The sequence below is a fragment of the Cricetulus griseus genome (genome assembly GCF_003668045.3).
Source record: "Cricetulus griseus strain 17A/GY chromosome 1 unlocalized genomic scaffold, alternate assembly CriGri-PICRH-1.0 chr1_1, whole genome shotgun sequence".
Lineage (NCBI taxonomy): Eukaryota > Metazoa > Chordata > Mammalia > Rodentia > Cricetidae > Cricetulus > Cricetulus griseus.
The window spans coordinates 158,193,084-158,206,382 of record NW_023276807.1 but is presented as its reverse complement, the minus strand read 5'-3'; the positions used below and the strand labels follow the sequence as shown (position 1 = coordinate 158,206,382).

Sequence of the window (13,299 nt, the reverse complement as noted above, 5' to 3'; positions counted from 1 at the left end):
CTTCACTTCTAATAATTTAGAAGTGAAGGGACCAGACCCTCACTCAGCCCCTGCCTTAGCAGCAATAACAGGCTACAGAAAAGACACATAGGCCTATGACACAAGAAAACTCCAGATCCTCTGGGCTCCCGGAGTCTAGGGCCAAAACTTAAGACAAAGAAACTCCAGTACCCCCTACTCCCTAGACACTTGGCTCCTGGGAACTGTTTGGCCACAAAAGAAACTCTAGGGGAGATTAACACCTTCTCTGTGGTCTCCAGAATACAGTTCTGAAAACTATTGGTATCTATGAACAACAACACACCTCCAGGTAACAAGATAAAGGACTATAGAAACCATAGAATGTTCCCTCTCATCACTGACCAATGAGAATACTTGGTGCACAGGTATTTCATGCCAAAATATGACAGTGAAATTCTCATAACTGGTTCCCAAATGTCAACAAATCAGAAAGCGACCTGTACCTACTGGTGTAATTCTGTAACTTTTGTCATTAAAACCTAGCAGTAGACAGGGAACTTCATTGTCTGTGTAGGCTGCTGTGTCAGCTAGCCAGATAGGTTCCCTCTCACGGTTGGATGAACAATCAATAAAACCTTGCTTTTGCAGTTTGGTGGGTCTGTCTTCCTGGTGGTCTCTGGGAATCTTATGACTTGGGCACAACACTCCAGTTTCTGTTCCTTTTCCATTAGAGTCTTTGGATATGATTCCATAAAGGATGACAAGCCATCCTTACTTAATAGGAATCTGTCGTATTTTTACCTGACTTCACTCCTCTGCTTCATAAGTGGTCGTTTGAGACCTCCATTCAGCATAGGTGAAAAAAGGATGAAACTTCCATATTCCAATGAGTCTGTAAATATTTTCCCCCAGTGACTGGAAGGGAACAGTCACCCACATATCCTTAAAACAAGGCATCCTCCAGATAGTCAGACATGAGAATCAGTAAAGTGAGACCCACATACATACAAACATACATACATACATACATACATACATACATACATACATACATACATACATACATGTGGGAAGGAAGGAAGGAAAGATAAAGAGCCCCAAGACAAAATATATATAAAGAGAAAGAGATTAAAATTAAAGTAAGTGATAAAATAAAGCAGATGATTGAAGCAGGTATTCTTGCTGGTCTTAATAATAAAAACACAGAGACAGATACTGGGGTTAAAGCTGAAGATCAGGGAAGCAAAGGGACCATCCACTAGAGAGTTTGCCCGTCTACCAATGCTCAGATGGAAAGGGAGATGAATTCTTGTCTCCTCCTGCCTTGTATCCCTCTCTAGTTCTTTGTAGGCTGACATTGAACTCACAGGGATCCACACTAATCTGCCTCCTGGGTGCTGGGGTTAAAGGCGTGTGCTGCCACTGCCTCACTTAAAATCATTTTTAAGACAGATCCTCACTCTGTATGCCTGACTGGTTTGGAATCAACTGCTTAGATCAGGCTAACATTGAACTACTGAGGACCACCTACCTCTGCCTCCCAAAAGTATGGATTAAAGGTGTGTGACACCATTCCAGATACTGATCCAAACTCTTAAAAAAAGAGATTAATTCTAGGTGTAGGATTGTTTCCCTTCATGTATGAATGTGCAAGCATGTATGCCTGGTGCCCAGGAGGGTCAGGGGGTTTTCAGATCTCTGGAAACTGGAGTTACAGATGCTTTCAGCCACCAAGTTGGTGCTGGGATGGGGAAGATTGACAAGTGCTCATTATTGCTGAACCACTCTCCAGCCCCCATGTCCACTCTTGATTTCATGTTCTTGAGCAAGTGTGCTGGTCTGATTGATCTTCTGAACCACCCTCTGTATCTGGGGAACAAAGAGTAGCATCTCCCTCAGAGATCTGTCTTGAGCTCCAGAATATATTCCTGACTGACTAGGTATTTTTCCTAGGGTCCATGGATGAATAAATTATGAACTCACAGAGATCCTCCTGCCTCTGCCTCCGGAGTGCTGGGATTAAAGGCGTGTGCCACCACCGCCCGGCAAATTACGAATTCTTTTTATGTCTATTATCAGTAACAGATTCAATTCTAATCTGACTCAAAATCAGAATGACTCTGGTCACATGATCAAATTCATCATGTTATAGTGATTCATAAGAGTAATCCTAGAAAGAAGAATCCTGGGACAGTTCCAAAGCAATCTTAGCTTCAGAGTAAAATCCAGTCCCTCTATCAAATTGAAACCTAAGTAATAAATAAGCCAATAAAATGTCAAATCAGGAAATTCAATGTTGTGTAGTTAATTAGTATTTTTTTTATGTTTATCCAACTTGGAGGGAGGGGGATGGGTGTTTTCACAATTAGTTTGATTGAATTTTATCTATTGAATTAAAATGGTGGACACTGTACCATCCAATCAAATAGCAGCTAGGGGTTAGAAGGCGGGGCTGCAGTAGGGAGGGTGAGCGGAGAGGTGTATAAATGTTTCAGGAGCGCCACCTAAGACACTCTGAGACCTGGAGCTGGAGGAAATGCATGATTCAGCTGGGATAAGGGACCTGTCCTAAGTGCTCAGAACTGGTGAGTAATTGTCCTCCCTTGGGTCTTGCAGTCTGATGTAGGGTCCTTTAGAACCAAGATTGGACAGAAAATTTTGATTTCTGGCTCCAGATGAACAGACACACTGATGACACTGGGTATAATTATTATTATTATTATTATTATTATTATTATTATTATTATTATTATTTTGGTTTTCTCAGACAGGGTTTCACTGTGTAGCTTTGGAGCCTATCCTGGTACTCACTCTGGAGACCAGGTCGGCCTCAAACTCACAAAGATCTGCCTGTGTCTGCCTCCTGAGTGCAGGGATTAAAGGTGTGTGCCACCAAACTCCTGGCTACACTGGGTGTAATTCTAAATGGAGTTTTACCTTCATCTCTAATGTCTTTCTCTTAAAGCTTGTTGAGCTCACTATGATTATTGATCATTTTGAGAGAAGGGTTTTCTGATTGTTCAAACCATGGTTTTTTTTTTAATTTTTTTTATTAGCTCAAATTAGGAACAAGCTTGCTTCACCTGTCAATCCCTTCTCCCTCTCTCTCCACTCCCCCCACCCATTCCCCTCCACCCCACCCACCCTCCATTCCCCAGGCAGGGTAGGGCTCTCAATGGGGGCTCCCCAAAGTCCACTACATCATCCTGGGCCTGGCCTAGACCCTTTCCCATGTGTCCAGGCCGAGAATGCATCCCTTCTTACATCAGGGAAAAATAATAATCCACTACCAGGGGTCCCCTAGAGTGCAGAGGACTCCTAATAGACATCCATGTTCAGGGGTCTGGATCAGTCCTGTACGGGCCTCCCAGACAGCAGTCTGGGGTCCATGCACTCCCCCCTTGTTCAGGCCAGCTGCTACTGTGGGTTTCACCAGCCTGGTACCGACCCCTTTGAATTTCTTCCTTCCTTCCTTCCTTCCTTCCTTCCTTCCTTCCTTCCTTCCTTCCTTCCTTCCTTCCTTCCTTCTTTCTTTCTTTCTTTCTTTCTTGAGACAGGGTTTCTCTGTGTAGCTTTGGAGCCTATCCTGGCACTCGCTCTGGAGACCAGGCTGGCCTTGAACTCACAGAGATCTGCCTGCCTCTGCCTCCCGAGTGCTGGGATTAAAGGCGTTGGCCACCGTCGCCTGGCCCCCTTTGATCTTCATTCCTTCCTCTCTGCAATTAAGTTCCAGAGTTCAGTTCAGTGTATATCTGTGGGTGTCTGCCTTTGCTTCCATCAACCACTGGATGAGGGCTCTAGGATGGCATAAAAAGTAGTCATCAGTCTCATCATAGGGAAAGGGCATTTAGGTTATCCTTTCCACAATTGCCTAGATTGTCAGTTTGTGTCATCCTTGTAGATCTCTGGAAATCTCGCTAGTGCCAGATCTCTCCTCAGATCTATAATGTCTACCTCTAATATGGTATCTCTCATCCTGGTCTCCTCTATTCTTCCCCCAACTCAATAATTCTGCTCCTCTCTTTGCTCCTCTCTTCTCCTCTTCTCTTCCTCTCATCCTGGCAGCTCCCTCTCCCCTACACTCATGCTCCCAATTAGCTCAGGAGTTCCTTCTCCTTCCCATTCCTGGGGTCCATGCATTTTTCCCTTAAAGTCCTTCTTGTTTCCTAGTTTCTTTGGTGAAGAGGATTGTAGGCTGGCAATCCTTTGCTCTATGTCTAAAATTCATATATGAGTAAGTACATACCATGTTTGTCTTTTTGTGACTGGGTTACCTCACTCAGGATGGTTTCTTCTAGTTCCATCAGTTTGCCTGCGAATTTCAAGTTTCCATTGCTTTTTTCTGCTGAGTAGTACTCCATTGTATAAATGTACCACATTTTCTCTATTCATTCTTCAGTTGAGGGACATCTAGGTTGCTTCTAAGTTCTGGCTATTACAAACAATGCTGCTATCGACAAGGTTAAACATATGTCCTTGTTGTAGGAACGTGCATTATTTGGGTATAAGTCCAAGACAGGAACTGCTGGATCTTGAGGTAGACTGATTCCCATTTTTCTGAGCAACAGCCATACTGATTTCCAAAGTGGTCTTATAAGTTTGCACTCCCACCAGCAATGGAGTCCTTTTTCTCCACATCCTCTCCAGCATAGATTGTCATTGGTGTTTTTGATTTGAGCCACTCTGGGAGGTGTAAGATGGTAAGTTGTTTTGAGTTGCATTTCTCTGATGGCTAGGGATTTTGAGCAATTTCTTAAGTGTCTTTCAGCCATTCACATTCCTCTGTTGAGAATTCTCTGTTTAGTACTGCACCCCACTTTTTAATTGGATTGTTTGGTGTTTTGATGGATAGCTTCTTGAGTTCATTGTATATTTTGGAAAACAGCCCTCTGTCAGATGTGGAGTTGGTGAAGATCTTTTCCCATTCTGTGGGCTGTCGTTTTGTCTTACTGACTGTGTCCTTTGCCTTACAGAAGCTTCTCAGTTTCAGGAGGTCCCATTTATTAATTGCAGATCTCAATGTCTGTGCTGCTGGTGTAATGTTCAGGAAGCGGTCTCCTATGCCAATTCATTCAAGGGTATCTCCCATTTTCTCTTCTGGAAGATTCAGTGTGGCTGAATTTATGTTGAGATCTTTGATCCATTTGCACTTAAGTTTTGTTTATGGTGACAGATACAGATCTATCTGCAATCTTCTGCATGTCTTAATCCAGATGTGCCAGCACCATTCATTTCATGAAGATGCTATCTTTTTTTCCATTGTATAGATTTAGCATCTTTGTAAAAAAATAAGGTGTTCATAGGTATTGGGTTAATATCAGGGTTTGCAATTTGGTTCCATTGGTCTGTCTGTCTATTTCTGTGCCAATACCAAGCTGTTTTCAGAACATTGGCTCTACAATAGAACTTGAAGTCAGGGATGGTGATGCCTCCAGAAGATCCTTTATTGTACAGGCTATCCTGGGTTTTTTATTTTTCCATATAAAGTTGAGTATTGTTCTTTCAAGGTCTGTGAAGAACTGTGTTGGGATTTTGATGGGGATTGCGTTGAATCTGTAGATCACTTTTGGCAAGATTGCCATTTTTACTATGTTGATCCTACCTATCTAAGAGCATGGGAGATCTTTCCATTTTCTGGTATCTTCTTTAATTTCTATCTTTAAAGACTCAAAGTTCTTACTGTAAAGATTTTTCACTTTTTTTGGTTATTGTTACCCCAAGATACTTTATGTTGTTTGTGGATATTGTGTAGGATGATGCTTCTCTGATTTCTTTCTCACTGGATTTATCATCTATATATAGTAGATCTACTGATTTTTTTTTGAGTTAATTTTGTATCCTGCTACTTTGCTAAAAGTGTTTATCAGCTGTAGAAGTTCCCTGGTAGAGTTTTTCGGGTCACTTATGTAGACTATCATATCATCTGCAAATAGTGAAAGTTTGACTTCTTCCTTTCCAATTTGTATCCCTTTGATCTCCGTTTCTTGTCTTATTGGTCTAGCTAGAACTTCAAGTACAACATTGAAGAGATATGGAGAGACTGGACAGCCTTGTCTTGTTCCTGATTTTAGAAGAATCACTTTGAGTTTCTCTCGATTTAGTTTGAAGTTGGCTGTTGGTTTGGTGTATATTGCTTTTATCATGTTTAGATATGTTCCTGTTATTCCTGTTCTCTCCAAGATCTTTATCATGAAGAGATGTTGGATTTTGTCAAAGGCTTTTTTCAGCATCTAGTGAGATGATCATGTGGTTTTTCATTTTCAGTTTGTTTATATGGTGGATTACATTGATGTATTTTCGTATGTTGAACCATCCTTGCATCCCTGGGATGAAGCCTCCTTGATCATAGTGGATGATTTTTCTGATGTGTTCTTGGATTCAACTCACCCATATTTTGTTAAGTATTTTTGCATTGATATTCATGAGGGATATTGGTCTGTAGTTCTCTTTTTTAGTTGTGTCTTTGTGTGGCTTGGGTATCAAAGTGATTGTAGCCACATAAAAAGAGTTTGGCAATGACCCTTCTGCTTCTATTGTGTGGAACAATTTGAGGAATATTGGTATTAGCTCTTGTTTGATTTTCTGGTAGAATTATGCAGTGAATCCATCTGTCACCGGGCTTTTTCTGGTTGGGAGACTTTTGATGACTGCTTTTATTTCCTTAGAGATTATGGGTCTGTTTAAGTTGCTTATCTGCTCTTGATTCAATTTTGGTAAGTGATATCTGTCCAGAAAATTGTCCATTTCCCTTAAATTTTCAAATTGTGTGGAGTACAGGTTTTCAACGTATGACTTGAAGATTCTCTGGATTTCCTCAGTGTCCGTTGTTCTGTCACCCTTTTCATTTCTGATTTTGTTAAATTGCATGTTCTCTCTCTGCCTTTTGGTTAGTTTGCATAGGGTTTGTCTATCTTGTTGATTTTTCTCAAAGAACCAAATCTTTCTTACATTGATTCTTTGAATTGTTTTCTTTATTGACTTTATTGATTTCTGTCCCCAGTTTGATTATTTCCTGGCATGTACTCCGGGATGAATTATGCTTCCATTTGTTCTAGAGCTTTCAGCTGTGAAGTCAACTCTCTGGTGTGACTATTCTCTAGTTTCTTCATGTGAGCACTTAGAGCTATGAACTTTCCTCTTAGTACTGCTTTCAAAGTGTCCCATAAGTTTGAGTATGTTGTGTCTACATTTTCATTGAATTCTAGGAAGTCTTTATTTTATTTTATTAGTTCAAATTAGGAACAAGCTTGCTTCAGATGTCAATCCCTTCTCCCTCTCCCTCCTCTCCCCCCCAGCATCCCACCTGCTCCTAGCCATCCCCCTCCACTCCCCAGGCAGGGTAAGGCCCTCAAAAGGGGATCCCCAAAGTCTACCACAGAATTCTAGGAAGTCTTTAATTTCTTTCTTTATTTCTTCCTTGACCCAGGAATGGTGCAATTGCGCATTGTTCAATTTCCACGAGTTGGTAAGTTTTCTGCAATTTGTTTTGTGTTTGATTTCTAACTTTAAAACACGGTGGTCTGATAAGACACACAGGATTATTCCAAGTTTTTTGTACCTGTTGAGGTTTGCTATGTTGCCGAGTATGTGGTCGATTTTAGAGAACGTTCCATGTGATGCTGAAAAGAAGGTATATTCTTTCATGTTTGGATGGAAAGTTCTATAGATGTCTGCTAATCCCAATTGGGTCATAACTTCTATTAGTTCCTTTGTCTCTCTGTTAAGTTTCTGTCTGGTGGTCCTGTCCAGTGATGAGAGAGGGGTGTTGAAGTCTCCCACTATAACTGTGTGAGGTCTTATTTGTGATTTGAGTTTTAATAATGTTTCTTTTATGGATGTTGGTACCTTTTTATTTGGGGCATAGATGTTTAGAATTGAGAATTCTGCCTGACGGATTTTTCCTGTGATGAATATGAAATGACCTTCTTCATGTCTTTTGATTGATTTTAGTTTGAAGTCTAACTTGTTAGATACTAGGATAGCTACCCCAGCTCGTTTCTTGGGTCCATTTGATTGGAATATCTTATCCCAACCCTTTACTCTGAGGTAATGTCTGTCTTTGAATTTGAGATTGCTTCTTGTATGCAGTTGAAGGACAGATGCTGCCTTCGTATCCATTCTGTTAGCCTCTATCTTTTTATGGGCAGGTTAAGACCATTGACATTGAAGGATATTAATGTCCATTGATTGTTGGTTCTTGTTTGTTTTGGATTTATTGTTGGAGGTATCATTGTGTATTTCACCCTCCTGTTTCTATTCATGTTTGGTCAAATTGGATTATCTATTGCCTATGTTTTTGTGAGCGTAGTTATCTTCTTTGGGTTGGAGTTTTCCTTCCAGAACTTTCTGAAGTGCTGCATTTGTGGATATGTATTGTTTAAGTCTGGTTTTGTCATGGAATATATTGTTTTCTCCATCTATAGTGATAGAAAGTTTTTCTGGGTACAGTAGTATGGGTTGGCATCCATGCTCCCCTAGTGTTTGTAAGATATCTATCTGGGACCTTCTGGCTTTCAAAGTTTCCATTGAGAAGTCGGGTGTGATTCTGATAGGTCTGCCTTTATATGTTACTTGGCCTTTTTCCTTTGCTGCTCTTAATATTTTCTCTTTAGTCTGTAGGTTTGATGTTTTGATTATTATGTGTCGAGGGGACTTCTTTTTGTGGGCCAGTCTGTTTGGTGTTCTGTAAGCTTCTTGTACTTTCATAGGTATGTCCTTGTGTAGGTTGGGGAAGTTTCCTTCTATGATTTTGTTGAATATGTTTTCTGTACCTTTGAACTGTATTTCTTCACCTTCTATACCTATTATTCTTAGATTCGACCTCTTCATGGTGTCCTATATTTCCTGGATATTTTGTGTTAGGGATTTGTTGGACTTGAGATTTTTTTTTTGGTCGATGACTATATCCTCTAGAGAGTCTTCAACAACTGAGATTCTCTCTTCCATCTCTTGAATTCTATTGGTTATACTCACATCTTAATTCCTGATCATTTATCCAGCCTTTCTATTTCCAGCATCGCCTCATTCTGTGTTTTCTTTATTGTGTCTATTTCAGCTTTCATGTCTTGAACTGTTTTGAGTGCTTCCTTCACTTGTTTGGTTGTTTTTTCTTGGGTTTCTTTAGATTCTTTAAGAGATTTGTTTATTTCTTGAATTTTTTGGTCCATCTTTTCCTCCACTTCATGTAATTTTTTGCTTTTTTTCCCTTCTATTTCTTTAAGGGATTTTCTTGTTTCCTCTTTAAAGGTCTCTATCATCTTCCTAAGATAATTTTTGAGGTTCATCTCTTCTTCATCATCTCTGTGTTGGGCTTTTCAGATCTTGCTGGTGTGGAGTCCCTAGATACTGGTGGTATCATATTGGTCTTTCTGTTGTTGAGTGTGTTCTTAATTTAGTCTTCATCCCATGTCTTCTTCCAGTGGGTGCAGGTGGGGTCTCTCTATCTCCTCTTGTCACCTGGTGTTGTGTGTGGGCCAAGACTTGAATGTCTGCAGCTCTGGATGGTCTTGCCTTTCCTGGTAGTCTCTTCATTCTGTAAGGGTCGGGCCACGGCAGCGGAAAGGTGGAGGAAGAGTGAGATGTTTCCAGACTCAGGGAGCTCCTCCCTCTCTGGGTGGGTCTACTCTAAGCAGGCACAGGCCCAGAGACATCCAGGGTGAATGGGAAGTTGGGTAGGAATAGGACAGGAGCTGAGGGTACACTCACCTTGGTGGGGGTCAGGCCAGGGGAGGAGGGGGAAGGAAAAGTGAGATGTTTCCAGACTCAGAGAGCTTCTCCTTTGGTACGGGTCAGGCCTGCAGAGGAGTGGAAAGGAAGAAGCCAGTTTTGCTTTTGTTTTGTTGTTTGTTTGATTGTTTGTTTGTTTGATATGGTATGGTTCTGTAACACAGCATGGCCTGAAAACTTCAGGAAACCACTGCCATCATCCTCCTTGGTAGGAATAAAGTAAATATTGGTAAACATTGAACAACAACACAAGGCTTTTTTTTTTTTTGAGAAAGGGTGACTCATAAGTTCTTTTTTTTTCCATGAGTTATTTTGACCTAGAATTCATGAGTCCGTTATGGGACAGAGAAGCTCTCATGCTGCCAATGAGGGAGTCTGGCTTCAAACCACCAGGGAGGACCATGGTTTAAGTTGGTTTTTCTACCATTGCCAGAGCAAATAATATCTGACTTGAGTGGTTCCTGTGCTGGGTGAGGAAGATTTCTAAACTTGGTTCTGATAATATGTTCTTCTCTGAATGCTTCCCCAGGACCTTTCTGACTGCAGACCCTTCCTGATGAGCCTTCACACCCCAACCCCACTCCTGAAACAGGCAAGGCAGGCTCTGCTGAGAAATGAGGAATTGGCCATCTCTGCTGTGGAACAACTGCCCATAGAGCTCTGCCCAGGCCTATTGAAGGATGCCTTCAAAGGCAGACACACTAGGATCGTGAAGGCAATGGTGGCAGCCTGGCCATTCCCCTGCCTCCCTGTGGGGACATTGATGAAGACCCCCAACTTAGAAACCTTCCAGGCTGTACTTGAAGGAGTAGACATGCAGCTGGCAAGAAACTTTCACCCCAGGTAAGCAAGAACCAAGTACTGGAGACTGGAGCACTTCGGTACTCAAGGAAGAGACTGAGAGGTTCGGGCTAAGAGCATGGGAAGTGGCTCAGAGGCTTCTGATGGGATCCTCATGCAGGGATGCAGGGCCTTGAAAGCTATTGATTCCTTGTAGTAAGCCAATGGAGTGGGGATTAGAGCTTAGGGAGATGGAGCCACAGTGCAGTTAGACTGCCCTGGCATTCCCACAACCATAAAAAAAGGAACTAGGTAGAAACAGAGAGTAACTTAGTGGAAGGAATACAGTCAGGTCTACAGATAGATGCAGCCCAAGGGAAGCTTCCATAGCAAACAGAGTTCCCAAATTGGACACTGGGTGCTGAAAGTGACTTAGTCCTTGGCAGGCGGGAAGAGCTGACATTAGGGATGTGTAGTGAAGCTGTCTCACTGTCGGGTCCTGTCAAGTCTGCTGACCCTTGCCACCCTTTCACCCACAGTAGGAACAAAATGAAGGTCCTGGATCTCAGGAAGGTATGCCATGACTTCTGGACCATATGGACTGAAACAGAGGATGAGGACTGCTCATCAGAGAGTAGGGATGAGGAGCAAGCAGTGAAGGTCCTTCCAAGATATGCAGTGAGACGGCGTCTGAAGGTCATAGCTGAACTCTGTCTCAGACGCATACTGGATGAAGAGCAAGCATATTTCTTGCAGTGGGCCCAGGAGAGAAAAGGCTCCTTACAGCTCTGCTGTGCAAAGATGAAGATCTGCAATCTGCCTCTATGCACCATCAAGGAGATATTGAGTGTTTTCCAGCCATGGCACATTGAGGAACTGGAACTGCACACAGGGTGGGACATGTCCACATTGGCACGCTTTGCCACCTACCTTGGCCACATGAGAAGTCTTTGCAAACTCTCCATTATCAGCATCTACAAGAACACCATTGGGCCTGGCAACAGGATGGCAGACAGAGAAGGGAAGTTTGTCAGGAAGCTCGTGTCTCAGTTCTCCAGACTGCACTGTCTTCAGCATCTCTCCTTGAAAGGCATCTACTTTTTGAGAGACTACATGAAACACATCCTCAGGTAAGCAAGATAGAGGGCTGGGTCAGCTACTAAAGCAAACCTTTCTCTTTAACTAAGGATCAGTGGATGGATGGTGCCTTCCTGTCACTGGGGAAAATTTTGGTGAAAGTTGGGTGTGGTTGATGTAATAGACAGCACTAGGCAGCACCCGATAGTCTGCATTGATCATGTGGTCCAACTGACCTTGAACTATGTGCCCATCAGCTTGTTTGTAAGTCCCAGGGTACACAGTCTTCTCCAAAACCTTTTGCTGGAACTAACCACTTTGTTTATCCCTAGGTGCCTGAGAAGCCCCTTGAAGACTCTCTCCATCACTGGCTACATTCTGTCAGAGTATGACTTCAATTATTTACCCTGTTGTCAACGCCTATGGTGGCTCAAACATCTGACCATAAGCGGTGTGGAATTATGGGCTTTAAATCCCCTGCCTCTCCGACTTCTGCTAGAGACTGTGGCACATACTCTGCAGTCCCTGGACTTGCAGGGTTGTAGGATGGAGGACTCTCAGCTCACTGTCCTCATCCCTGCCCTCAGCCGGTGCACCGAGCTCACGAACATTAACTTGTATGACAATGACTTCTCTGCGCCCATCCTGAAGGACCTTTTGCTGCACACCGACAACTGGAGCAAGATTAATGGGGAGCAATACCCTGCCCCTATGGAGTGCTATGATGACTCGTGGTGCATTGACACAGGAAGATTCCTCCACCTTTGTCCTGAGCTCATGGATGCACTCAGGGCCAAGAGGCAGGCCAAAAGAATCGTCGTGGCTACAAATATCTGCCGTCTATGTGGTGTGCGTTGTGTCTATGACCTGGGTCCCAGACTTTGTCTTTGCTGGCAGTAAATAGAGAACCTGACTTCAAGATTTGGGTGCTCTGCCTCTGGGCTTTCCTCAGTCATTAGCCTCCCTGGTATGTTCAGGGTCTGGAAAGTCTCTCAGTTGGCTTCAAGGATCTACTGAACCAAGGAACTATATTTAAAGTCTTCAGTTGTGGTCTTTTTATTAATTGTGGTTTTAAAATGTCCCTATGCCTATCCATTGCATTCTCAATTTTCTGTATAATGAAACAGCAATAAAACAATTCTGTATCAAAGTTTTTTTATTCATTGGTATCTTTCCTAAATACATAGAGTGATGGTCCTGTGTTTAAATGCCATTACTGTTGTCTGGATCTTATTCACTAACTCTTTGTAAGGACTCTGGACAGAAATAAAAATGGGAACAGCTACATGTCAATAGTGACTCTCTTCCAAATTGGGGCAAGTAGATACAGTTATCCTAAAGTGCACACTATATATCCAGGGTAGTCTGGGATGCAGAGAGTGACCCCAGAGCCAGGGGGATGGCTCAAAAGTTAAAAACACAGGGGAGGCGTTCTTTCATAGGGTTCAGGTTCAGTTTCCTGTACCCATATCAGGTGGCTCACATCTGCCTGTAATTCCAGCTCCAGGTGATGGGATCTGTGTGGACACTTGCATTCAAATGCATCAATCCACACAACACACGTATGCATGTGTGTATCCTAAATGACAGTTGATTAAAAAGACAATTTTAAACCAGGTGTTGGTGGCACAAGCCTTTAATCTCAGCACTCGGGAGGTAGAGGCAAGGGGATCTCTGTGAGTTGGAGAACAACCCAGAGGTATAGCATTATAATGTTTGTTTCTTTGTTTATATGTTACTGGGTAGCTCATAATG

The 13,299-nt window shown here is 42.5% G+C and overlaps 1 protein-coding gene across 1 annotated transcript; it reads left to right on the top strand.

Annotated features, from left to right (window-relative positions):
- The first annotated feature begins 10,243 nt into the window (after window positions 1–10,243).
- LOC100774134 (PRAME family member 8) lies at window positions 10,244–12,444 on the top strand. Its single transcript, XM_027387609.2, has 2 exons — window positions 10,244–10,530; window positions 11,877–12,444. The coding sequence occupies exons 1-2, from the start codon at window positions 10,244–10,246 to the stop codon at window positions 12,442–12,444; spliced, it is 855 nt and encodes a 284-aa protein (XP_027243410.1).
- Window positions 12,445–13,299: the final 855 nt, after the last annotated feature.

Bases quoted from the DNA above. Each gene is read 5' to 3' on its own strand.
- LOC100774134 (XM_027387609.2), top strand. From the start codon at position 10,244: ATGAGCCTTCACACCCCAACCCCACTCCTGAAACAGGCAAGGCAGGCT. The intron at 10,531-11,876 runs GTAAGCAAGAAC...GTTTATCCCTAG, and splicing joins GCAAGAAACTTTCACCCCAG to GTGCCTGAGAAGCCCCTTGA.